At 43.0% G+C, this 26,452-nt stretch overlaps 1 protein-coding gene across 17 annotated transcripts in view; it reads right to left on the bottom strand.

Annotated features, from left to right (window-relative positions):
- Window positions 1-26,452, bottom strand: part of EIF4G3 (eukaryotic translation initiation factor 4 gamma 3) — a 152,422-nt gene that overhangs the window by 41,272 nt on the left and 84,698 nt on the right. For 14 of the 17 annotated variants that reach the window (XR_011089472.1, XM_068658534.1, XM_068658536.1 and 11 more), the window contains 6 exons: window positions 26,103-26,282; window positions 25,529-25,643; window positions 21,432-21,532; window positions 18,658-18,780; window positions 12,700-12,808; window positions 6,222-7,067 (listed from right to left, as the gene is read on the bottom strand). Coding sequence is in view for 16 of the 17 variants with exons in the window: in XM_068658534.1 (XP_068514635.1) it covers window positions 6,222-7,067; window positions 12,700-12,808; window positions 18,658-18,780; window positions 21,432-21,532; window positions 25,529-25,643; window positions 26,103-26,282 (1,474 nt within the window). In the remaining variant the exon portion in view is untranslated. The remainder of the gene's footprint in view (window positions 1-6,221; window positions 7,068-12,699; window positions 12,809-18,657; window positions 18,781-21,431; window positions 21,533-25,528; window positions 25,644-26,102; window positions 26,283-26,452) is intronic. The other 3 variants (XM_068658535.1, XM_068658544.1, XM_068658533.1) reach the window with 1 other exon arrangement.

Genomic DNA, 26,452 nt, shown 5'->3' with positions numbered 1-26,452 from the left:
AGCTTCTCTCCACTCAACCTCAAACTATGCACAGGGAACACCCAGGGTGTAAACTAACATCTCGTTTTTAAATGCACAGCAATAATCACAAGTTAATGGGTTTTGAGTTGGCAAAGGTTTGGGGTGTTTTCTTCCTCAGCTGTCAGGCAGTCAGTGTCAGTATTATCGCTTCTCAGGGGTTCGTGTTTTTCACCTTTTTTTGGCAGAAGAAAGACGTATAAAGGACGTGATCTGTGACTGGGCAGCACAGACATCACTGAGTTTTTCTTTTTTTTTTTTTTTTTTTGAATAACTTGTGCAAACCTTTTCCTGCCTTGGGGCTGCACCACACCATGATGCTGGGGCACAGCAGCTGCCCAGGACGAGACCTGCAGCCTCGCAGCCCCTCGCTGAAACACATCTCAGAGCTGGCTGGGGTACAGAAGCGAGAGCAGCAGACATAGCTCAGTATTTCCCCTCTTAAAACAGCAGACATCAGATCAGATTTTTCTGTGAAGTTGTCCTTTCTGCTACAGGAACTGACTCAATCGGAGAATTTATGCTAATTTATGCTTAGTTAAGGTATCTTAGTTAAGGTTTCTTGTGCCTAAGAACCAAAGACGGAAGAGAGCAGTTACCTACAGAAATCTCAGGGATAACAAAAGGGGCCCATGCCAAAATACCAAAACCACACACAAAAACCCAAAACAACCCTGCCAAACCCAAAGCCTCAGCAGGACAAGGGCACGATCTGCGCTCCCTGAAAACCGAGCCTGGCATCAAACCGCAGGGCACTTCCACGAGCCACAGAAACACCAAATGCACGTGCCCAGCTCTGCTGCCCAGGAAGCATTTCTGGTCTCTCTCGGAGAACTGAATTCCTTCTCAGACACAGGTCCCTGTTTGGCAGCACTCACACATTTCCCGAGTTTGTTCTCGGGCAGCTGTGCGGTGTTAGTGGGTAGCCTCCTCCCAGAGCAGCACCACCGGCAGCCCCAGCATCCTGCTGCTCTTCAGCTGCACTTGGCTTGCTGCTGGTTACAAGATCAGAGATGGCAGGAGTGAAAAAAAATGGTCTAAATTATGAGATTGTCTCATTTTGATATGCATGCTAAGTATTGCCTACTTCATTCCTTCTGCTCTTTTAATATACAGATATATATTTCAATATTCACCTTTGATGTTATAATCTGAGTTATAAAACGAGCACAAGTCCATCTCAACAGCAGCACTGGCACTGATGCGCGGGACCAAAACTCAACCGAATGAAACCTTCCATTGCCACAGCATCACCAAGAGTAACAAAATCCCCCTTTCCAGGCTGTCCTGGGCATTGCTACCGCTACCCGTCTCAAAACCCCTGGACCCAGCAGCGCTCGCACATTCCTGGCTGCCTGCCCTGGTGCTGGGCAGTGCCTGTGGCTGGGGGCTCAGCCCCCGGCCCCCAGCCGAGACGGGGCAGGCTCCTCACCAGGCCCCTCTGGTGTGGGTGCCAGCTGCTAAGCATAAATGAATACCAGTCTTTTTTTATTATGATTATTATTCTTTTTCTCTACAGCCAAATGTGCCATTAAAAACAAAGCAGAGACTCACCATCTCCTTACAGCTCATGGGAAAGAAGAAAATATATTCCAGTGGGATATGGCATAAAATCAAGGAAAAGGCGAAACCTGATTTATATTTCCAGTCCTCCAGTTTTGGGTGCTGGAGATATTTCTCCAAGATATTTCCAATTACCGCCCCACATTGCTTGTTACAGACTCCACAACTGAGAAGCACAGGGGCTTGCAGCCAGTTGGGCTATTTTATACTGAAATCCTTCTCATAAATTAGCTCTGCAAAAGAAAGTCCTTTGAATTTCGATGCATATTAAGTTCTTTTAGCTTCCTATGTTCCTAGGAGTTCTGCCTGGGACAGACATCAATCTCTTATTTTCCTCTTTGCTTCTCATGATAGTCTTGATAGAAAGATTACATCAAAGGCTCCACGGCTCTGGTAGTGCCTTTTCCTTTTTATTTCTTTATTTTTTAATAAATTCCACTCGACCAACAATTTTTTTCCTGTTTTGCCCCCTCAGAAGCGCTGGTCTCTCACTGCAGCCAGCAAAGCTACTTGAGAAAAATTTAGTAACAAAAGCAACCGTATGCCATTGATGACTTACAGCTGGAACAACGTTTTTGGTAAGGATCTCAGGCTGAAAACTGTGTTCCTCTCTTGATAATATCTGTTGACTTTTTTTCTGGCAATGGAGATGAGTGGACGTTGGTCCAAACATTGGGCAAAGCAACAGCAGCGAGAAGCGATGCCCGGTGTCACACCGTGCATGCAGGACAAAGAACCGCAGTGCCCAGCGGTTTGATGTTCTGACGCCCTTACACTCAACCCCATTTTATAGGGGTTAAGCAGGACCAACTATGCCAACAGGTCAACAACAACATCTTATTTATTTATTTATTTATTGAAAAATCAAGCCCTGAGCTACTCTGCCTTGCAGACTTACCCTCACCACCACCCCCAGATTATTACTACACTGCAAACAGCTTGAAACAGTGAGAAAGTTCCCAGAGCCCCAACAACATGTGAAACGACCGAGAGCCAGGACCAGCTCAGAGGGCTTACAGAATTTGTCAGTCATGCAAGCACCACCACAATTCAAGGCTCAGCTCAGTGAATCTGCTGATTTCATCATGGAATGGATCTAGAGATGTAACGAGCAGTTCTACAGATGAACCAGCCAGCGTCAGGTATCGATATCCCTAAAATTGCTGTTGTCATGATGGAGCCTAATACAACTTCAGACATTAAGAGCAGACAGGATATTTTGTGTGAAATAGCAAAGAGAGCCAGGCACACTCTAGTTTCAGCAAAGTACAATGAACACACCACCAGTGCCCCTGCAGAGATCCTTTGACCTTGGAAATGCAGGGGAAATCTAAGGCCAGTGCAAAAGAGCGAGCACAGTTTCCTCAGATCACAAAAGGGTTGGCTTTGTTCAACTCATCTCTTGCTACAAACGCTACAAAATTTGTTTTCTTGGACAGTAAAAAAGAACTTCTGGATATTAGAGATGCTTCTGTGGTCTGAACATATTTGCTTGTATCTATATACAGAACTTGACAGAGAAAAATCAAAGTATTGTTTTTTCTAATGGTTAGAGAGCAAAACGGCATTTTCTGTAAAGTGCCTGAACAAGCAAATAATTCCATCCACCCCTGAAATGCTGCCACCTCCATCACAAAACACAAGATACGTTTCCAAGTCTCAACAGTGCTGCCCAGACTCTTCAGAGGGGAGGTGGATTAATTTCGCGTTCAGGAACCCCCAAGTTTTTCGGCAGGCCAGATTATAAGCATGAAAAGCAGAGATCTGTTGGGGCAGAGCAGCTAAGACGCTTGTTTTTGCAGAATGCCAGGAGTATCTTAATAACTGTCCGTAGCCAGGTCATTGATTTAGTGCCTCCTGCAGCAGCCAGTGCTTCCTGCAGCCTGGAGCCCTCTGCGCCGTGCAGGACGGGTTCAATACTCACTCAATAACAAGTGCTGCCTCCTTCGCTTCCTGCAGCAATTGGATTATTCTTAGAGGTCTCTGGTCTGAGCAGCGTCCCAGTCAAATCAGATCAGCTACCATTAAAGGGAATAAAGCAGTATGATTTGTAGCTAACAAACTGCTCTGTAATAAGTACACACTTCTGAAAACCCACACGGTGCTGAAAGCCCCAAAGAAATATTGCTAAAAGTCACAGAGCTCATGCTTACCAGCACGTGCTTGAGAAGTTTCCCTTATTCCAATTTCTATCTTATCTCCATAGAGCATAAAAAAAGCCTCTTAGTCTTTAGTCCAAGGGAAAAAAAAACACAGCCCTTCCTCCTTGCTTCTAAAGCTCAGCATCTGTATTTTCCAGTGTACTGGCAGAGACGTGTAATTCCTCATGCTGCCTAAAAGGATTCCTGCATTAGCAGTCACCTTCAGGTTATGTTATTTAAATCTCTCTTCCTCTCTCCAAGAAAGAATTGTAAAATTATTGCCCAGAAAAGGTTGGCAGGGAAACGCAATACAGTTATGCTTCATTACAGGATGGGCAAAGTACAAAATCCTGACGTGGAGAGTATTTTGCTTTCCTTCAAGTACGGAACTTCTACTGGTAATCAGTCTGGAGTGATATTTCATGTGACTTGAGAAATGTTTGTTTCCGTATTGCAAAAGCCAATGTATTGGCTAATGCATGCTGTCTGGTCTAATGATATTAGAGCATTAAAATTAATCTTCTACATAATTAAAAACCCCAAACGCTGCCTTTTTTTTTTTTTTTAATTTAAACCACAGGACACTATAAAGCAAGCAATAACCTTGCAAGCTGGAACCTGGCTGTGTAAAACCTTTTTTACACAAAAAGGCCCATTTCTCTGCTTTGTAAGGAAATTAATTTGGGTTATGAAGTATTTCAGATTGAAGAACAGTAAGTGCTAGAGGAGCAAAATGACGTGAGTAAAATAAAAAGAGAAAAGAGATTAACAGAAAAATAAAAAACAACACACACCAACCTATGCTTGGTATAGCGAAGGGATCTTTCTGATCTTTTCTAGGTAGGTATTGGATTCTATTTAAGAGACTGGATCAGCAAGATCCAGCGTATTGATCCTGCGCAGCATTACACACAAACATGGAGCCAGGCTAGCCTCTGCTTTTCATTTAATTTAGCCCATAAAAGAGCACAGTAATAGAAGCTATCGATGCCATTATGCTTCCACCATGTGCTTATGAAAGAATAAACGTACAAACAAACACATGCAGACTGAACTTCCGAAGGCAAGGAGCTGCATCTGGGGGAAATGCTTCCCGAAGCAGCCACTGCGGGAGGAAGACCTCAAGGAGCAGAGCCACCCCGAGCTCACCCAGCACAAGGCACAGCCGTGCCCCGGCCTCACCAAGTCCACACAGGAGTCGCACCTGCTCCGAGAACCGAATCCCTCCCTAAAACTGTGAGGTTGTAAGCATTCAAAAGAACGAAATTACAGGAATGCATTTTAAATGTCATTTTTTGAACAAAAGGCTACTGTTTCTCCTGCCTTTCTTGTCCAAACTGCATCAGTTTTAAATTCAAATGATATTTAAATAAACAACCTCAGCTTCAGGGCTCTGAAAGGACTGCAGAACAGGGTGTGAAAGATGCGATACATTTAAATGGCTTAACGCTGCTGGCATGCACAATAGCCATCATTATACTCTCTCAAGCAGCTAAATACAAGTAATTGATTGATTTAACCTCTTTTCCACAGTTTCATTTCCAGGAAGTCCTGAGAAAAAGCACTTTTCTATAGGAAATGCAGCAAATAAAAACAGGTTGTCTGAGTTAACCCACTAACACAGTGACATGCCAGGACACTGAAAGCAAAGCCAGATAATGACATTGAGAGAAGTAGCCTAGGTTTTAAAAGGCAACTACAGAAACTTCATTTTTTAGTAACTCATAACAAGTCCTTACGCCTCCCAAACCTGAGTACCTTGTTTTTCTGAGAAGTTCAGGCACCGTGAAATGAGGCGAACAGCTGAGCCTAGCTAGGAGAAGAAGAGATTTTTGCTTACGTGTTACTTTCGTGGAAGAAAAACAGATGCACCATTAATTAAGGGTGAGCAGCTGTAGGTGTGAGACACTTAAAAGCTCTTTCAAATGACTGAAGCGTTGTGGGCTGTTTCATTTACCTACTTCTGGTAACACCGTGACACATTTTTATAGTTGGATAAAACCAACCCCACAGGTTTCCAGAACCTGCTGGTTCAGAAGGTTCAACCAAAGGAGTTCAAGGGCTGAGTGTTAAAGCTGGTTTAGGAGCAGGCTGATAAATGTGAAGCAATAGGTCATCGAACCAACTGGCTGATCTTGGAGCGAACACTAGTGGTATCTTTTTAATTGTCCTGCTAACAGTGCTTGGGAATGTTGTTCTATGACCCCATGAAAGCAAAATGAAGCTTACATGAACCCAGTCAACCCTAGGATGCACGTGCGAAGGTGGCTACCTCTTGATTATCTTGATTATCTTTTTTTTCTTTTTTTTCTTTTCTTTTTTTTTTTTTTTCCCCTCTACAAACAAAGATTAGCATTTTACATCAGAACAACGGTCATGTGGCAGAATCAGAATTTGGGGGCAGATACAAACAGAATCCACTGATAGAAAAATAACCCCAAAGACCCCTTTCCTTCATCTGTAAGTTTACTGCACACAACCATGGTGCCAAACACTTACCTGGGACAGGACTCTTGCTAGAGTTTAAACTCTGAGCCTCTGTACTCTCCTCCAGTTGCCCATCTGCTTCTGTCTCTTCCTTCGTTTCAGTATCTTTTACCTCTTCATTAAGAGTAGTTCTTGTGCTCTCCTCTCCTTCTAAATCTCCCTGAACAACAGGGAGGGCACTAGGAGATGGAAGAGGAGGTGGAGAAGGAGTTGTAGTGGTAACAGCAGCAGCAACAGAAATAGGAGGAGAAGGAGGAGGAGGGGTTGGAGGAGGGGTTGGAGGAGGAGAGGGAGCGGTGTGAGGAGCACTGGAAGATGGCACACTTTCCACTTCTGCTGGAGGTGCTTCTGGTGTCTCCAACTCAGCAGTCAATGGCGCAACTTCCTGCTGGGCTACATCTACTACGCTCTCTGTAGCAGTTACTTTTTCACTAACTCCATTCAATTCATTAATTAGATTAGTACTAGCAGTCACTGGAATATCACTAGATGCTACACTACTAGGCTCCTTGCACACCTCAGCATCAGCCTCTTCTGCTGGCGAAGGGTCTGCTGTGTCCGTGCAGGGTGTGGCATTAGATATAGGCATGGCCTCCTCTTTTGGGGAAGCGAGTTCACATCTCTCCTCTGAGTCAGCTGTGAATGCGGGTTTACTAGATACGGTGATGACAGCAGCTGCAGGAACCACTGCGACGGGAGCGGCTGGGGTTGGCGATGGAGCAAGAGGAAGCTCTGGTGGGGTTTCCACTGGGGCAGCCTCGGTTGTCTGGCCAGCTTGATCTTTTTTCTCCACAGTAGGTTCTGGTCTGAGGACTGGAGAAGACGGTTTTAATACTGGATCTGGTTTTGGCTTCTCTTCTGGGAAAGAAAAAAAAAAAAAAAGCCAGTGTTACAAACAGGTCAATTCCACTTTCCTTCATGGTATCTAACCTCCTTCCCTTGGATCCCCTTGCCTGCCTTCTGACTGCTTTCAAGGATGTTCCAGGAAGAAACCAGAGGCACCTGAAGCCCATCTCTGCATCTAAAGGAAGAGCCCAGGCAACCTGCAGCTTGGAAATCTGGAGATGCAGTGGCTACTGGTATTTTTCTGCATGTAGGCTTTGCAGTAAATGGCAGTCCTTCACAGAAAAGGCATGGAAGCACAATGCAAAGCATGGATTTTTTGCAGACACTCTGCTGCTGAAAATGCAATTTCTCTTGACAGAAATTACAGAAGACAAAAATCAGTTGGATTCTGCCTCAAAGGAGCATAGGGCCATACATAACACCGAGACCTGGGCAAACTCATGCTCCCAAACACAGGCAAACAGAGGCTCTGGCGAGAGCATCCAGCAGCCTGCAAGTTCTCTCTGCAGCAGTGCTCTCCCTTCTAAATGGGGAAATTGCCCCACGACTGATGGATGCCACGTGGCACATCAATACTAACACACGAGATACAGTTAGTTTATTTTTTACTTGTTATTTCTAAACTCCATCCCCCTTCAGCATACCAGACTAAAGGGCACAACCCCCCTTTCTGTGTTCTGAATTTCAGCAGGGAAAAGTTATCTTTTCCAAAGAGAGCAGAAACAAAACAGGGTTTAAGCAGAGCCGCCACCAAAGAACAGCAGTGTTAGTTACCTTTCGATGTTTGTGCTCTAGAGATGTCAAGCAGGGTTGGAAAAGCACAGTGAAAAATGCACCTGTATCAAACCAAACCCTAAGGATGGGAAAATACCGTGCACAGGGAAGTCCCTGTAATTAGCAGTAGACGTTGTGATACAGTCCCTGCCATGCACATCATGCAGCTCCCAAAAGTCTGCCACAACTTCATTTAAAATATGCAGCCCCACTCCTTTTGAAGGAAGCACAAGCCAGGACCTTAAAAGTTGCTCTGCTACCTCTAAATTTGACTACAAGATGCAGACTGTAAAATCTTTCTTAAAGCTTGTAAGATCTGCCCAGGAAAGTGTCCCAGTGCTACAACTCAGCCAGCCAGACCAGACAGCTATCAGTCAAAGGTGGCAGGGACCCAGTGCTCCTGTTTCCAACCCTGGTTAGGAGAAGCTCAGCTTTACCTGCCCCCATGGGGGAAGCTGTGCCCCAGGGCTTTCTGAGCACTGAAACGATAGGGAACTTCTTTGGGACAATGCCAGGACATCAAAAAGCAATTCTGGGAAATCTGGAGGCACAAAGCCTCAGGTTAGGAAATCAAAGGTCAGGAGAAAGCCCAAAACATCCAAATTCAGGTAGAACTGAACAGGCACAGCTTTGGTTGGTCTCTTCCAGCTCTGCGGGCTTCCCATTTGGGGCTTTTCAGCAGAGCCTCCGAAGGAAGAGAGAGGGCTTTTGGAGGAGAACCCATCCAAAACTGCTTGGAGCACCAGGCCCTGTCTTCAGGAACAGCTGGTGCCATGAAGAACTTCGAAACTCTGCTGGGGCTGACGGCAGCTGGAAGCAGACAGGACCACGGCCAAAGTGGTAGTTTATCAACGTAATGAGGCATGCAGGGAGATGGCTTTGGATGAGGATGACATGAAAAAAGAAAAAGATGGGAGGACATATCCCAACAGCTGATTTTGATTCTGAAGGCTCCATGTAAGAAAAAGGACCTTAGATCTGGTTTAGAGAAGAAAATGCGTCACCTCCAATTTCTGGAGCATCCTTTGCAGAAAACTCATGGAGCATTCTTGACATTTACAGCTCGCTATAAACAACTGCCTGGATATTCTCTCCCTTGAGTCAAATGAGATTGCTCACAAAAAGAAAAAAAAAACTCATTTGAAGTGTCTAGAAAAACATTCCAAGGGATAAAAACACAGCAAAAATATATAACTGCATTTAAGAAACAGTGGTTTAAGCACACCTTCTTCAGAAAACACCTGATCTGGGGAGTACTTTAGCTACCAGATACAGGCTGTGTGCAAAATTCCAAGACAGAAGCAATTTGAGGGAAGAAATCAGAAGAATGATGAGCAAATTTGGCTAATGAAAAGTAAATCTTAACTTGAACTACCATCACAGAGAACAAATCTCCATGTTCTGGCCAAGGAATATTCATCCCTGCCAGCTATTGCAGAAACGGTCACATGAAGCAACATACAGTTGGGAAGACAAAACAAAAATCAATGCAATTCATCAAAATTGAATCAGATCCCTTACTTTTCCTAAATATGCCAAGATCGTTCCTCACGTGATATTTAGCAAGTACATGCTGGAAACACTAGGCAGTTCAGGAGAAAAGTTTGCACCAATGTTTTTCGTTTGTTTGTTTTTAATCTTCAGATAAATACGAATCTTGCAAAATTACTCTGTCCCTGTAGCTCTGCAGGTCCTGTTCGATCCCAATTGCAGAAAAGCAGGAGGAACACAAGAGGAAAAGATTTTAGAAATACTTTAAAAAAAAACAACAAAACTCAGCAGGACAGATGCTTGCAATCTCCTCCATGCAGAGACATCAAAGCAAGAGAGGGAGCTGGGCTGCTGGGTGGTCACAGTGGCAAAGGCTGCTGAGATTGGTGGACGAGAAGGTTTTGCTGGATTCAGGAACTCAGTCCTACTTCATGGTGCTTATCTGAAAATAATTGTTGGTCTTGCTGCCATTTTTCCATCTTTTGTCCTGATGCAAACACTTGCAAGGCAGCACTGATGCTGGCTTTGCGGGCAGTTTTGGGGTGCATGTTAGACTCACCGTGTAATCCTTCAAACATCACACTGAACCTATGCTATCTCCCCAAGCTGAGCAGAAGCGGGTGGCTCTGATGTCATGCAGGATTATACCCCATTACAACTTTGGCACCAGCCAAGGCCTGAAGCCAGGCTCCTCTGTGCTCTGCCATCAGCTTGACCTAATTTCTCCAGCTATATCCTTGCATGCTGCAGCCCTGTCGAGGCACCCACACCAGCACCTGCAGGAATGACAACTGCTTGCCCCCAAACAATGCTTCCAGGACTCCAGAGCCACAAAGGTGTGCCTCTCCTGCATTCCTCCAAACTGCTATGAACTTGGGAGGCCAAGAAGCCAGGAATTGCTTTTGAAAGCCACAAATGCAGGCTGCGGGCTGCTCATCTTTCTAAAGAAAACCCAAGGATTTTAAAGGCAGCACAATCCCAAATGCAGCAGCCGTGCTAATGGCTTAAACACAAAAATAACAGGGACTGCAGATACTGGCAGAGGAAATAGCAGAGGCTGGGGCTGGCTGCACGGCACACGTGCTCTGCTCCTGATCTCAAAGCCAGTGAATCGGCCAAGGGCTGCACACAGTTATAAATAACTGCCAAACGATCACTGAATATCACAAAATTAGAATGGCAACTTTATACCAAGTTTCAACTGATGCAAACAAGTACCCAAGGTGAAGGGCACAAGGGAGGTCTGATCCACGGGGTGAACACAGTGAAGGGGGCCCATGGGAAGCACTAATACTGGTTTTAATAAACGCCCAATTTCTTTGCTATGCGACTCTATCTGTGACTGTTACTGATTCTGGAACAAAAGAATCCAACGTTGGGTACAAAGTGAATGAATGAAAAAGCGACTCTATTACCTCAGCATGTATTTGTTGATATGTCCCGCAGGCCACCAGCTCCGTTTAAATCAGTAATTGCCATGGCATCTAAACTACCTTCACCTCTAACACGCTGCCCGTGACCCCCCTGCTTCACACCGCGCTCCCCCACCCGAATTCTGATGGTGTTATTTTAGTGCTCGTTCCTTCTCTGCAATGCTTACATAAACGTGCTCTTTAGCAATTTTTGGACTGGAACAAATGTTTGAATCTTTCCGGGATGTAATGGAGATAAACACAGGAAAGCTCAGCAGTGTTAAATCCCAGTTCAAGTCCTGATTTATATTTAAACCAGTATAGCCAGACCTGTGTAACTAAATAAATAAAGACCACTTACTTCCAGTTAACTTACAGTTGGATTAAGTTAAACGAAAGTGCATGGAAGGAGAAGGGGGGTGGGGAGAGGACTGGCTTGTCCTGGAAACACAAGCTCTCATACCCCGAGCTGAAATCCTGTGATGGAGCTGGTGTAATGTGCTGCATTTTATGGTTCAGTGTCAATTTGCTCAAAGGGGTAAATGCATCATGGCTGTGCTGGAGCTGAGCAGCAACATGTCAGAGCGCCTGCGAGCTGAGTTTGGCTAGGGCAGTCATTTTTGGGGAGTTACATGTACCTACACCTTTCTGAGATGACAGAAACTTCTTTTTGCACGAAGATCTGCAGCAGCAGAGGGAATGAACTTGAGAAGAGAAGTTCCCATCCCTGAAGGCTTACAGGGACTTGGCCAGCCAAAGCCACGGCTGAAGACAGTCAAGTGGGAGATGGGACCGGACATCTCCCAAGTGTCCCCGTGATTCATTTCCAGGAACAGCCCCAATCTAGAGATGTGAGCGGTTTTCACTGAGGAAAAGCCCTGAAGTCTACGCTAAGGCTATAAGAGAGCAACACTGTCATTAAATTCTATAATCCAGAGACCAGCCTCGGGGATGCTTCCCCTCACTCGATGTCAAACAGTGACCACACTGTTATTTGGGTCTGCGGCATCTGAAGTGTGAGATTCTTTCCTCTTTTCAAAGCTACGTTTCTCTGAAGTTTAGTTTCCTTCTAGCAAACACTCTGAAATATCTCAGCAGGCTCAAAGCTTATGAGAAACGCTTGTGAATAGAAGATGGCACTTCTCAGCTTTCATGTACACATTGCAGGAAACGTATACGCATGTACATGTACACAGGAATGTCAACTCTGGGTTACAACACCAAGCCCAGTAACATGACAGCAGCATACACATTAACTGAAGCTTTTTAATGGCTCTTAGATGGCTATGAAATTTTAGTGTAGGAGGAGAGTTGGAACACACAACCTTCTCTCCTGGGACACCTTCCTTGTCTTTAAACAGACAGTTAAATATCTCCCTTCACATATGTATTCTTAGGTAAGAGAATGCAATGTAATCACTTCAAGAATTTTTTTCTGTGTTCTTTTCTTTTTGTTTAACACTGAAGTCAGCAAAATTTAGGAAGCCATTTACGAGATACTTTACACAATAACATTTGTTCTAATTAATTTCTCCTGTGTCCTGTAGGAAATACAAATGGCTCTGGATGAGCCACGCGATGTTCTGGTTACATGTCATTACTATGGCTGATAAATCGTTCAAATGATAGAAAGTCTCCCTGGCTATGAGCATTTTACTGACAACACACTTGTTTCTGAAGGATGGCGTGTGGGTTAGAGGAGGTTCACACTTCTCAGTGCTCTGAAACAATGTTTAGGACATATAAGCTCTAATACAATTATTTTTAACCAGTTTCACATTGGCAAATTTCAATTAATTCCCTTAGCAACACATTGTTAAATGTTCCACTGGAGGAAAAGAAGTCCCTCCCCTCCTATTGCTGCTGACTGCTACCCTGCTTGTCTTCATGCCAAAAATATTCCAACTACAACTAGAAAGGAGAAAAATGACTAAAAATAAGCATGGAGGAAATATCCATCAACAAACCTTGCTTCGGGTTGCTAGCCGCAGTGACAGGGGTGCTGGCAGCGAGATGGGTGTTCTCCACAGGCCCATAAACCACAGGGCTGTGCTCTGGGACCTGGCTGGACAGCTGCTGGGATTTGAAGTACAAAAAAGGGTGATAATGAGCGTGCGAACATAAAAACTAGCAACATGGAACACAAGCAAGCAAGTAGGGAGACGAGTAGTGTGGGATAAGAAAAGAAAAACAAAAGGCAGGGAAAAAAAAAAAAGATACACAGACCGATTCAAAAAGTACATGGGAAAGGGAGGGAGGAAAAGGCAGCAGGAAAGGGGGAAAAAGAGACGATTACTGTTAACAATGGCAAGAAAAAGACAGCGCGGTTATTAATACACTTCATTCTCCTAATGTTTCTTCCAAGAGCAGCATCAATGCTCCTCTGAGCAGTCTGCAAAAAGTCAGGTGTGTACCAAGGGTCTCCAGGACCTCCCCGTAGCTTCAGCGTGCTTTCTGGCCTCAGCTCCATTCTCAGCTGACCAGCTAGTTCAAAGGGCTGATATTCTTTGAGTGAAACATCGGAAAACAGCGCGTTGAAACCGTAGATATTAGTACAACTGCCACAAGGTGCCATTCTGCTGAACACAAAAGCTGCTCACACTAATGGACTACAAACTGCTGGTTCAAATACCCAACAACATCTGCAGATATATACACGCACACATGTGTATGCTGATATATAGTTAAGGTGTGTATGCATAAATAGTTTATAATATACATCTATCTACATGCATTCGCATACTAGTATTTACTGTCACACTGGGAACATCACCCAGATTGAGGATACCTGTGCTGCTGGTATGAAAAAAGCACCTAATACCTTCCACAGACTTACGGATGATACCTGCTGGGTAACACTGAAAATAAAAAACAATTCTGTATTAATCAAAAATAGAGCAGGTATACCTGGTTCCCAACCAATTTTGTATATATTCTTCTAATAAAAACAATCTGCAAGACCAGCAAGTGACAAGACTGAAAAAGATACAGCCTGTTGCAGAGACCAAGTATTTTAACTATCTCCCCAGCATTAATGGGACAAATGACAACTTCACTTATGTACGTGAAGGTTTGATAAAATAAAAAAAAAAAACACGCAAAACCCCACCTTTTCTCATCTTAGAATCTAACACAGAGCTTGTGTAAGACCAAGCAACATCACCAAATTTACTCAGACTTAAAGGTAAAGCACTTGTGACATTACAGTGAACACAGACTAGGAAGTCAACTACTTATATTTGTAAAATCCCCTTAAATCAGGGACCATGCAAAGAAGAAAGCTGGTAACTTTTATAAGCTAAAAATGAAAAGCCATCCAGCTTTTTACAGGTGGTTCTCTTTATCTAGCTACAAACCCATGCTGGCAGAACATTTACACAAATGGGGATTTCTAAACAATAGATAAAGATAAAGCACAATGCCAAAGTCATGGGCATCTAATTCCCAGAAAACCATGTAGGACTTATTTCCCTCAAAAGAAAACTCTGGCAATCTGCTCCTTTTCATGGGACTCCCATTTCCGTCTTTTTCAGCTATCACATCTGAACAGTGCACAATAAAGAGGATTATCTTCATTACATGATTTTTCACCATTTCAGGCAACAGAAAGGTAAAGGACTGTGCAAAAAGCACATCTGGAAAAAAATAGAAGACCTAAGTAGGTGGAGCGAAGGGTTGAAACTTTTATATGGGACTGCTCCTCTTCCAGGAATGAGCCTGATGAGAGTGGCTGGACGACGAATGAAGAATTGCATCTGTACCTTCAGCCAAACCCAAAGTTAGCCAAACAAAACAAAGATTTTACAAACAAGTGGATTTCAAGAACACTTTCCCTTCACCCTCAGAGGATCATTAGTTTCATGTTATGAAAATGTACGGACAAAATCAATGGGGAAAAAGAAGAATATTATAAGAATAGCAGGAACCAAACGAAACCAGTGAGCAAGAAACCTGTAAGCCTTGAAGCTCCTTGGGTCAGTAAACAAGCTTGCTTAAGAACTTTGGAAAATACTAATTTTATGGAAGCCATACTGCAAAGCAATAAAAATGGTACCTAATTAATGACCCCTATGGTCTCTCAGCTTCAAAATGAAGCATTTAGAGACTTTCTAGGAAAAAAAAACACTCAAAATTGCTCTCGTGATTTATGGTGTTAAAAGACTGGCTCTGTTATTCTATCCTACCATGGCCCGTAGACCAAGAAAACACAAAACGTGACAAACTCACCAATACTTACAAGAGGTTTGCCAGGAAAATAAGAGCACTTCTTGCTCTTTAAAAGGTGATCTGTGTGAGTCAGCGCCGAGCAAATACTGTAGCCAAATTCTGTATGTGGTCCTGGTTTTTATATGTCTTCATGGCAAAAAAAATAGTGTGAAAAATAGCATAGTGCTAGAAATGTATAAATAGTATCTTCATTTCTCTTACGCAGGAGTTTAAAGCATTTGAGCAACTAAACCTCAGAAAAATCCTGGCAAAAAAAGGGAAATTCATCTTCTCACGGACTAGAGAATGCAGAGCAGCCGCACACGTTCATCAGAGCCACTTCCCTGGGTTGGAGGTTAATCTACAGTTTTTGGGGACGGCTCACTGGTCAGCATACAGCGCTGCACAGGGGCTTGGGGAACCACTACAAAGGTGCTGGAAAGCCTCCAGCAAAAGCACACCTTGGTCAGTGATGCTGACTACGAAACAAAGCGGGAGATACGAAAAGGACAGAAATGGCTAAACCACACAACGCGGGTCTTGTCAGCACTGCTCATGCTTTGGACAAGCCCAGTGTTTTTTGATGTTCCGTATTTAATCTACTGCTTGAGTTATCAACATTTTGGGTCAGTTAAAATTTCCTTTGGTTTCTGTAGACACAACAGCCCTTTTTGTTGTAAACTGGCTTCTTTTTAAAAAGTATTATATTTCTGACAGGGACAGGTCTACAGCAGTGGCTTCCACGCACTTCTTGAGCAAGTTTTTCTTTCTGTGACTGTGGTGCTTAAGTAACGAGCTTACAGAATCAGATACTGGCAGTCAATGTGAAGTAAGTGTTACTAGAGTCTATAATAAGAATAAGAATAATAAAAACCACCATAAACATCACCATGCAGGGAGCTGCTTCGATTAGACGACACTTATTCAAGCCCTGAGACTCTGGGTTTGCATTTTGAATGTTCTCCAGATGCAATCTCATCCAAAACCGCCTCGTGCACAGTTTGGTTGGAAGGCGTGGGGGAACAGGGCAGCAGTAACACTTCCCGTGCACCTCTTCCAGGAGCTGTCGCAAATTCTGAGTATTTCAATATGCAAGTATTTCTTTTTCATATGAATCTCACATTGATTGTTCACAGCTTTTAGCAGCTGAGGAAAGGGAATACAAAAAGCCCTAAAATTTTTTGAGCAAAGTTATGGCTGAATATTTAAAATTTCCTGATTTTAGACAGTTCAAAGTTATCCACAGCTACTGGAATTCAGCCACTGAACATACGGATTGAGGCATACACTAAGCACCATCTAATTGCATCCAAGATAATAGACTTGCTTAAGAGAAATGAATTATAGACACTGTTGGGACAATAACTTTGAATTTCCTGGCTTAAGTGAGCTTAAATTTTCAGTTATGCTGCACTAATGAACTTTTACTGGTGAGCTCTATTTCGAAGCTCTTCTGTGATTAACAAAAGTGGTTCCAAGTACCTAATCAAAACAAAGTCTGGATATGAAACAATGAAATATTTGCATACCTTACTTAGAGCAGATGATTGGACATCACTGGTGTGCTCTGCATACAAATTACAGCTGATAAAAAATTCATGCTTATTAACCTCCTCTAGAAAAGCATTTATTTTGTCCTGTTTGACTTAATTATAGTATCTTAAAATAGCTTTCTGAACGCAAAAGTGATCCAATAAGTGTCTGCATTAGCTGCACCACACATAAACACAAATTGAAACCTTGGCTGTTTTCAACCCTTCCACACTTCTAATGGGGTAAATCACGTAGCATGAAGTAATGGGAAGAAGGTCTCACCACCATTCAAACATTTTTTATCACTGGGATCTCCTCTCATGGAAAACGCTTGGAAAGAACTATAATCAACTCTACACATAACCAGCCCTCTGCTCTCTCCCTTTCCAGCTGGAGTCAACAAATCATCAGACCACTCTCTGACAGAAGAAGGCTTATTCCAGTTGAGCCCTGCAGACCTTGTTGCACAAACAGCCAGCTGGGAATTGCTCGAGCACGGTGCCTTGCTACTGCTTGCCCCTGATGGAGACCAGGAAGAGAAAGCAGGTGACCCAAAGCTAATGGTGATGCCTTCATATGATAAAAGGATTTGATTGAACTTGGGAAATGGCCAAAAGCCGTAGCTATTCCATTTGTCTCAGAGGGGAGTTCTGCAGACCAGGCTCTTATTTCATCTCAGTGATCCCCATTCCTCATCCCCACTGGCTCAGCTGTAACCTCAGGCTTGCATCCTCATGCAATGGGTGTCTCAGGACAAGCCTGTGCATTTTCCTCAGCGCAGGACGGTCAGCAGAAAAGCTATCCTGACACAGGATGTGCGTGTGGGGGGTAAGATTTCATCTCAGATCTCAGGAACAATTGTTGCACAAAAAAAAAAAAAAAAAGCCACTAGCAAAAACTTGTTTCTGACATTAAACAGGGAAGAGCTTGGACAAAGAGGAAACTGTGCCTCAGCCAGGCTCTGACCCAAAGCCCACCCATCACATGCAGAACTTTCTTGATATTTATGGTCTTTATATCAGGCCCCTGGGCAGCAGACAATAACCTCCAATAAAACACTGTCAACTTCCAAGGCCTGTGCCAAACTGTAGAGTTCAGCTTCTTTTTCTCCAGCTGTTCACAAACATTTAAGCTGAGCAGCTCGTGGCTTAGCACCATCTCCCCTTGGAAGATCCCTTCTTTTGGGAGATTACATACAAAAGCAGCAGCTACACCAAGCTGGCTGCAGGGAAGAGGGCAGCAGCTGCCGTGTGCCTCCTCTCCATCTCCAACGCCATGGGGAGACCAAGGAAGACATCATCTCCTCCTGCTGCAGGTGTGGAAGAGTTGGTCAAAGGAGAGAAACCACTTCCTGATAAGATAACGCAACCACTTTCAGACCCAGCAGCTAACATTGAGGTGGACTTGTGTTCATGCCAGGACTGCTTGCCCGCAGATCTGAGTGCTCTTTTGGCCCTGAGTCAAAAAGGACTAGAACAGACCCAGATTTCCACTCAGTTTAATTGTTAGACATCACATGTGGACTTCTCAGGTGAAGCAGGATACGGAGGCTTAGAAAGGGTCAGAAACCCAAAGGTGTGTGACAAGAATTTTTGAAGAGAGTTATGAACTATGGAAAATATCAGTTTGGGATATTTATGCTTTTTCTTATGTTAGAAGAATGCCTTTTATTTTCCCTTTATCTTTCCCTTTTTAAGGCTGAATACACAGAGCCCGAATCAGGAAGTTCTCTGATAAATGTCCTGAGCTACAATAATTCTGGTTACTCTAAAACAAGACTACTAAAGCAGAAAGACATTAGTATGGACAGCAATGCCATTTAAGATATATAATCAATCACATGCATGATATGGATGTTCCTCAGGTGCACAAGACACTAATGGAAACACCACATCTCTCACAGACATACTGACTCCTTCAGAAAGCCTTCAACAGCTTTAAAAACTACTGAAGCAGGGGAGGGGAACTTGTAGCAGCATCGCAGTTCTACATTTTACAAGCTACAGGATGATAAAAAATGATCAAACTTAGAAAAAAATCATTGAAGAACATGGACAACTAAAGAAAAGACCATCCAGGTGAGTGAGGCAGCTGGTGGTGTGGATGGAAGACTCAGGAATTGGCTCTAACAAACAGCAAAGCAAAGCAGACAGCACTGGGAGAGGGCTACACGGCCACTTTGTTACCTGAGGTGGAGTAGGTGTGGAAGTGGGTCTCATGATGGGGGGCGTTGGGTTCCTGCTGCCCCCTCCGGACATTATTTCTTCTGTTATATCTTTGCCCCCTTGGTTTGGATCCCGGATCCGGATCTATGGAATTGAATACAGAAATATTTCAGACAAGTCCTCCCGTTACACGTTGTCCGTGGGGCTTATGGAGGGGAAGCACGGACAGAACATATTTCCATTACACTCAGTATGAGATGCCCTGGACTGAGCTGATGCTCTGCAGGAACACTGTAACGTGGTTTGTTCCAGCGACTTGAAATGCATGGTATGTCATCCCTTAATCTTAAAACCTAATTTAATCAAAATGCTCATCAACTGTACCAGTCAGTTCTAAAAATGTACACCTCTTCAAATTCTCTCAGATCTAAAGCAACTGTGGAACAATTTTAAATACGTGCCTTGCAGTACGTGACCCTTTAATTCAGAATGTGGTCTCTACTTCTGGAAAATAAGTTTAGTGAAACTTGTTAAATTTAGTGGACGGTCTAGCTATAAAAGTAAGCTTGCCAGTTAGTGGAAAGTGCAAGATAAAAATGAACAAAACAAAAACATACTGCCCTGATATGAAATTCATTGACCTTGCCAACCCAGCTGCTGGTGTAGAGAGAAAGCAAATCAGTTCTTTTGTTTTCACCTTCCATGCTGAGAAAAATCACACCAGTAAAACAGAAAACAAACAGAACTAAAGAGCCAAAGAAAGGAAAGTGCAAGAACAAACGGAAGTCCTATGATGCACATCAACATTTAGGAAACAAGTTTATTATCTGAGCATCTTCATAGTGCCAAAAATGGAAGGAAAAATATCATCCAGAATATAACACTTGAGAACATGCTCATCTGAACCCTCAACAAACACTTGAACCCCTATGTCACTGAGCATGGGAACTGGTCAACCTGTATGGGTTAATTTATTTGGAACAGAGTTTTAGTGAAAGTCATCTTCAATATAAAAATGGCAGATTTCCATAAACTTGAAGACAGCGCTATCATTCGTCTGTTAACCTCAGAACCTCTTGGTTGAGCACTCTATAAAACGCAGGCAGAAGTCCCTGTTGTAACCACAGGCAAACCTGGAGGTATAATCCTTCTTAGAGCAGGACTGTCACTGGGAACTGTGGTGGTTTTATTCCATTGGCAACTGACAGAGTTGGCAACAAGTTGCCTCCTGCAAAGTTGCAGGAGGACTTCGTGATTTATCAGCTTCAGTACTGTGCAATGTATTCTCAACTCTTTGTGTTGGGAAGACAAATGAGCACACACACAGTACTTAGCGTATTGACAAGATGTGGTCATCTCTTACTTTTGATAGATTAAAATGAGACTTGTGTTCTTCCACTAAAACATCTAGGCGATCACAGCAATGAGGACTTAAGAGCTGGCAGGATGGATTTCCTACCTTCTTTTCCTCTTGTCAATGTCATTAAAACATGTTTTCCCTCCCTGAAACTGTGTAGTACTCAGCTAACAGTGCATGTAGATTTGTGTATGTCTACATGCTTCATTTTTCTTTAATCTCTCTTATTTTTTCAGTTGTAACATTAGCAAACTGAAAAAGTACATCCAGACAAAAGCATTTTTAAAAGCCTTTGCTTTTCTGCTTCAAAGAATTTAGCTTTCTGGGCATTAAACTGTCTTAACCACAGCTGAGTGTTTCTGAACATCTCTGTACTTCAAATGGTATCAATGATCTGGCCATGTCATGCTTTGGATGCTGAAAAGAGACTCCTCAGGACTGAAGAGGACAGTGAAGAGGTAGCAAAAGAGTTGCATCACCCTTTGATGACAGCATCTACAAGAAAGGCTTTTCTTGAAAGCCCAGCTAGCACATTGTTCAGCTTTTCCAGCTTTCCAGATCAAGCATCGTCTCAGCTCATCTTCAAAAATCAAGATACAAGTATTCTGTTTTTTGAAAGATGTACAAATTCTCCCCACTTTTTTTTTTTTTTTTTGGCCAGGAAACAGTTCTTTAGATGTTTTCAATCCACTGCAACACACACACACTGACATTAAATTAATAAATTCCCTTTCACACATTCAGAATCAACTATTCATTCACAAGTTTAAGTCCTCCCCCCCTTTTTTTTTCTTTTTAAACGTTACATTCACCCACTATGTCTTTACTATTCCCTACCATCATTCACCTACAAACAGGTTTTCATTACATTAGTCTCTGCCTCATAAATTCTGACCAGTGAACTAGGAAGAGAGGAAATGTGGTCTCCAAATCTCTGCCCACTTTCATAGCACCACATTCAGGTTCCTTCAAGCTCTGTAAATCCGTCCCCAGCTTGCTAGTGCTGCTTTTCTACATTTTCCAAGGCACAATATTGAACAGTTTCTGGTTTGTCAATTTGAACCTATTCCCAACAGTCTTGCAAACCGATCTGAGTTTGCTCTTTCCCACTTGGCTCTTTGGTAGAACAGCAGCACAAGCAGATGAGGATCCTCTGGCTTAAGGAGATGCTGCTGCTTTCATTTGTGTTTGTTACAAAACCAGCAAAAGTATTTTCATCTCTGACCGGCTGAGACATTACAAAACACAGAGCAGCAAGTTCCCATAGAAAATTGAAAGAAAGACATCATTGCAGCATTGTGCAATGTTTAATAAAACTTAGGAGTGAAAGGTAAGAGCCTCTCTGTGAAGATAAATCCCACTTTTAAGCTAAAATTTTCATTAATTACAACCAGGACAATTCTCAGAGAGGACTTATCATTCAATGAAGATCCCTTACCGTTTTTTTCTCTCTTTTTGCTGGTGGAGGCTGCTGCTGCTGTGTAGGCACTATAATGGGTGCTGACTGATAAACTGGCTGACTTGGGTAGAAAGGTGTTCCTGGGAAAGAACAACACAGAAACAAGAGAAATACAGTTAGTCTGCTAATGAAAGAAAAGCAAGCATGAGAATAAAACCGTCCACCTACTCCTCCCTCCCTTCTTTTGAAAAAGCGGAACTTTTAGCATCCAACTGGAAACCAGTCTGTCTCTTGCTCTTCCTCACTTCCACTTAAACAGAGCTGCTGCTCCAGCAAGACAAGAGATTAAGTCGATACTTCATTTTTTCCTTATCATGTGCATCAGTTTCTGAGAGGCTGTTGAAATCACGAAGACACGAAAAGAGAAGTTGTCCATCCTTGGACTCCTTAGACTGACAAAAAGGTTTTTTTTTTTCCCCCTTTGTAGAGAAATTCAGTCAAACCATTACAAAGAATTTGCAAGGTCAACGGCAACTTATTTTAAAGCACAGTGAGAAAATGTAATTAAAAGCAATGTTCTTCTCATGCTGCAACACAAAAAAGCATGACCATGGTTATTATTCCAAAATTACACTGCATTGTTGATTACATTCATAATATCCAACAGTTTCATTTTCTTTTCTTTATGGAGAAAGACAGGCTCAAAATGACTGAGTTCTTTCAAGATGTGCCAGACATAAATAGAAGCGGCATAGCAGAGCTGTCTCTTGTCTACGTACTACTAGATATAGGCAAATGTAGTGCTTTTTTTTTTGTTTGTTTGTTTCCTAAGCATGGATGCTAGATGGACTGCCTGCTTTCATTTGCCTCTCAAGTAATCTGATTTATTCTTCAGCTGAACTAACCTTTAAATAGGAATTAAAATCTGTATTGTGCTGATATCTTTGGGAACATTACAACCAGAAGAGGTTACTACTATCTCAAGCAAATGGTGAAATCCAAGAAAGTGAACGAACCCAGCCCAGCACAATCGGACTTACATCTTCAAAGGAGGCACTCTTCAAGCTGTCAGCTAGAAAGCAAAAGCTCAGAGCAGGCTTCCTCACTCCCTGCCCAGAACAAGAACTTGTCTCCCCCGAAATAGCAGGCAGGTAGTTGAAAGCAGAAAGCACTGGAAGGCACTAACACTGCACTGCTAAAAGCTCAGCCCGCCGCATTACTTCACTCCCAGACACTGCAATCAAGGCAGTCTAAATGACTTGACAATCTTTTCATTTTCAACTTCGTGGCAAGCGGTGTTGACTTCAGATCACCTTGGCCTCGGGGTGCAAAACCTCTGTCAGCATCCCTGTTCTCTCCTGAAAAAGAGCTGTGCAGCCTCAAACTCTTCCGACTAATGCTTTGGCCAAGCTGGCCAGGTGTACAACACGAGTTCGGGTAACATGAGAGGACACGAGCAAGCCTGGGAGCCCTGCAGTATGTTAATTTTCCTCATTTCTAGTTTCCTAGAAACCAGATCTAGTAAGACAGCTGTAACACGATCCATGTGAAAGAGAGACCAACAGCGTACCTCAAGGAAGAACTCTTTGTTTATGAAAAGTACTCTGAAAAATCAAACCCCAAAAAGGAAGAGTAACTTCTGGGAAGGAACACAGCTTCTGTGGCAACAAGTCAAGAGCATTTTTCAGTGCAACTTTCTTTGCTCTCTGCCCCACATATTGATCCTTTTCAGGTCAGTGTTCATTTCACACAATCATTTCATTCATCATTTCAAGGTCTTCCCAATGTATCACAGAAACTCACTGATATGTGGGAACAATAAATTACAAAACTGAGATACAGTTTAGGAAAAATCAGTACTTTTCATCTTAGTACGTTTAGTCTTCTGCAGTATTTTTCCTTATCACTTCCTTTACAGCCTGTCATGCTGCAGTGAGTTTGATGCCCAGCAGCCACTCCGTACCATGCTACACTACACACTTGCTGCAAAGTTCTGAGGTTTAAGGGAAAAGCCGCTGCCAGCAGCACCATCCACGCCAGTACTCTGCATTGAGTTGTCTCCCAGTGCTGTGAGCAGCACCACGCTTAGACACCTGGTGAGAGACAGAATATTTTCAGCCCTATATAAATAGCAAGGGAGCAACGGGAGGAAAAGGTGGATGAGTGCAAGCAAACCTGCAATCACCCTCTCTTCCTTGGCTAAACCCTCCCTGCCTGGAAAACGCTCTGTGTGAGGCAGGGCTGCAATCCAGACATCAAACCCAGCCTCCAGCTTTGCCCACTGATGCTCTGCAGACACAGCAACCTGAAAGCAAGCTGGGGCTAAAAGATTACAAGCTGCTGTGCAAGAAACCAGGCACTTCCAAGAGTAAAAAGGAACCAGAAGGGAACCTTTTCCAAATTACAGAAGTGAAGACAAACTGCACTAAGTGAGCAGAAAGTAAGAAAGCAGACCTGAAATGGAAGAAAAACTTCAAATGACAAATATGTAGGCAATTTCCTCATTTAGTGGATCAGATTTAAAGAGCCATTGCAATATTTCTTCTCTTTATTTGTCCAGGTAAGCAAACAGGAACTAACTGCCTCGTAATTGCTGTCTCTCCATTCGTTCAGAAACTGAAGTCTTTGAAGTAGTCCCACTAGCTCTATATACTCCAAATTCAAAAAAATAATAAAAAAAAAGACTCATGACCTTTCAAAATGTTAAGTAGGGAGGCACCTGGAGCTCTTCTCCCCTTTAAAATAAAACTGAATTTGTGAAGAGCAAACATGCAATTCTGCCAACTGCACATGGCCATCATTGTTCAGCCTGGAAGGTGGAAGGTAATCATTCACTTCTAATGCTCAGAAATACCAACAGCTAAAGCTGCATGGAAAGTTGATAACACATCGACCCCAACAGATTACAGAATTTGTGTGGGCGGCTAGCAGGCAGACTGAACAAAATATCTCAAGTTTGATATTGAGAAGCGAAAATCCTTAAAAAAAAAAAAAAGAAAGAAAGAAAAAAGTACATAGGGGTTATTACTAGAATCATCCTGAGGATTTTTCAAATGTTCCCATACACGAGCAAGGCAAGACAAATTAAAAAATAAAAAAATGCACATTCCTGCAAGATACCAGTTTCTACAGCTCATTGAAACAGAGCTTACAGGAGCTGATTTATTTTAAATGACAACTGAACGACGGATCCCACAGAAAACCTTATAGGGGACTGTGATGCAAGTATGATATGCATCATACACAGCAGCACAAGGGAAGTAACTAAGGGCTTAATTACTTCTACATAAAAGACGTCTGCCAAGAGAAGAGGTGTCACAGGACACCTAAGGAGAGTCTCCCATTGACACATGGGGTCTACTCAATGGAACCCAAATGAGAGGCAGTTGTGAGGTCCCGCAGGAGGCAAGGACCACCGGCAAGATGCAGATGGAAGGGATGCTCAACGCTGGACAGATCACCCCTCGATTTTTAGTGGTGGCTTTGAACCTGATTACCTGAGGAAGAGAGTCAGATATATTGAATATAGTGTAGCAAACAACCACAGCACACAGCTATTGTGGGCAACCACTGTCAGTGGAGCTCTTTGCTTGAGAAGAGGTGAAACTAGGAACCGTGTCCTGAAAGGGCAAACATCAGCCTGCGTATGGGTTATAAACTCTTTTACTGGACTAACTTGTTCTTTGCAGCATGAGACCAGTGAATTAAGCCAGATGGTTTGTTCTTTTCCCTTTCTAAATGCCAAACAGGGAACACAGGAACAAGAAATGTTAAATGCTCTGTTGCTGTGCACATACTGAGAGAAACCAGTGGAAACCAGGGCTGCCAGTTGTATTCACAATACCTTAATAAATAATAATGATTTAGCAGGGAATAATAAATAGCCACTATTCTTACTCACATGTGATTATGGGTAGCTCTACAAGTTACAGCCTTTCCTTGAGCATTCATACAAACGAAACTCCGTTACTGTGAATTTTTCATGAGTGAATAATAAGGGCTGTGACACAACCAAATCAAGCAGCTATTTGAAGTTCAAACAAATGCTAATCCAGTTTGGTATTATAGATCTTCAACTTGACAAGAGAAAACCACGCCCAGGAAATACTTACAGGAAATCTCTAACCAGAACTTACCGTAGGCATTGGGAAATTCTCCAGGACCTGGTCCTGGATAAAAGGGGCCTGGCCCTGGTGGCTGAACAGGATACTGCTGTGGGGGCCCAACATATGGAGGGCCACTGTGACGATACTAGGAAGAAAAAAACAACCATCAGTTTACAAACAGTTGAGCAATGACATGCTGTTACACACAGAAACTGTAATTGAGCCCTCAAAAATCAATAAAGATCAGATTATCAAGCTTCTTAACAATGACAAGTCATCCCTCTGCTTTCAGTAGTATCATGTTTTTATAAGGTCCAAGGTTTTAGAGTAACTATAGAGCTATTAAGTCAACTTAAATACATTCATAGCATTTTTCAGGAGCTTAGTTTCACACTGTTTCTGAGAAGATGCCAAGCCTAAAAAATTTATTCTTACTGCCTCCATGCTCAGACCAACAGATACTTCATAAAGAAGCACAGAACTGAAATATGCAACTACCAGTTTTATCTCTCCCTCTCCCAATGCTGAAGCAGGTCTTGAGAAAATCCAGATGAAGCACAGGTTGCTTTTGAGTTTCTTAAGTGTCTGGAAAACGTGTTTTTACCTGTGGTATACAGTACTGGGGGCCCTGAGGCATAGGATACGGCATTGGCAGATGATTAACCATCATGATGTGTTGGTTGGTTTGATACACTGCAGTCGGTGTTTGTGCACCAGGACGGATGGAAGGGCTGCTGTTCTGGATGGTAGCTCTCGGAGGCTGTATCTGAGGCCTCTGAAAAAACTGGGGCAGGAAAGGGACATAGGAAGGAGAGAGGAGAGAAAACAAAGAATCGGTCAAACTTCCTGGAGGAAAATTACAGTATAATTACAAAGGCAGACAATATGTTGTAGTTACAGTACTACTTCCAAAGGGTTGCCACACATTCAGAAAACTGCAGGACAATCGCTGTC

The sequence above is a fragment of the Anas acuta genome, chromosome 22, assembly GCF_963932015.1.
Source record: "Anas acuta chromosome 22, bAnaAcu1.1, whole genome shotgun sequence".
In the NCBI taxonomy this organism is placed as follows: Eukaryota; Metazoa; Chordata; class Aves; order Anseriformes; family Anatidae; genus Anas; species Anas acuta.
This window is presented reverse-complemented; position numbering and strand designations above follow the sequence as displayed.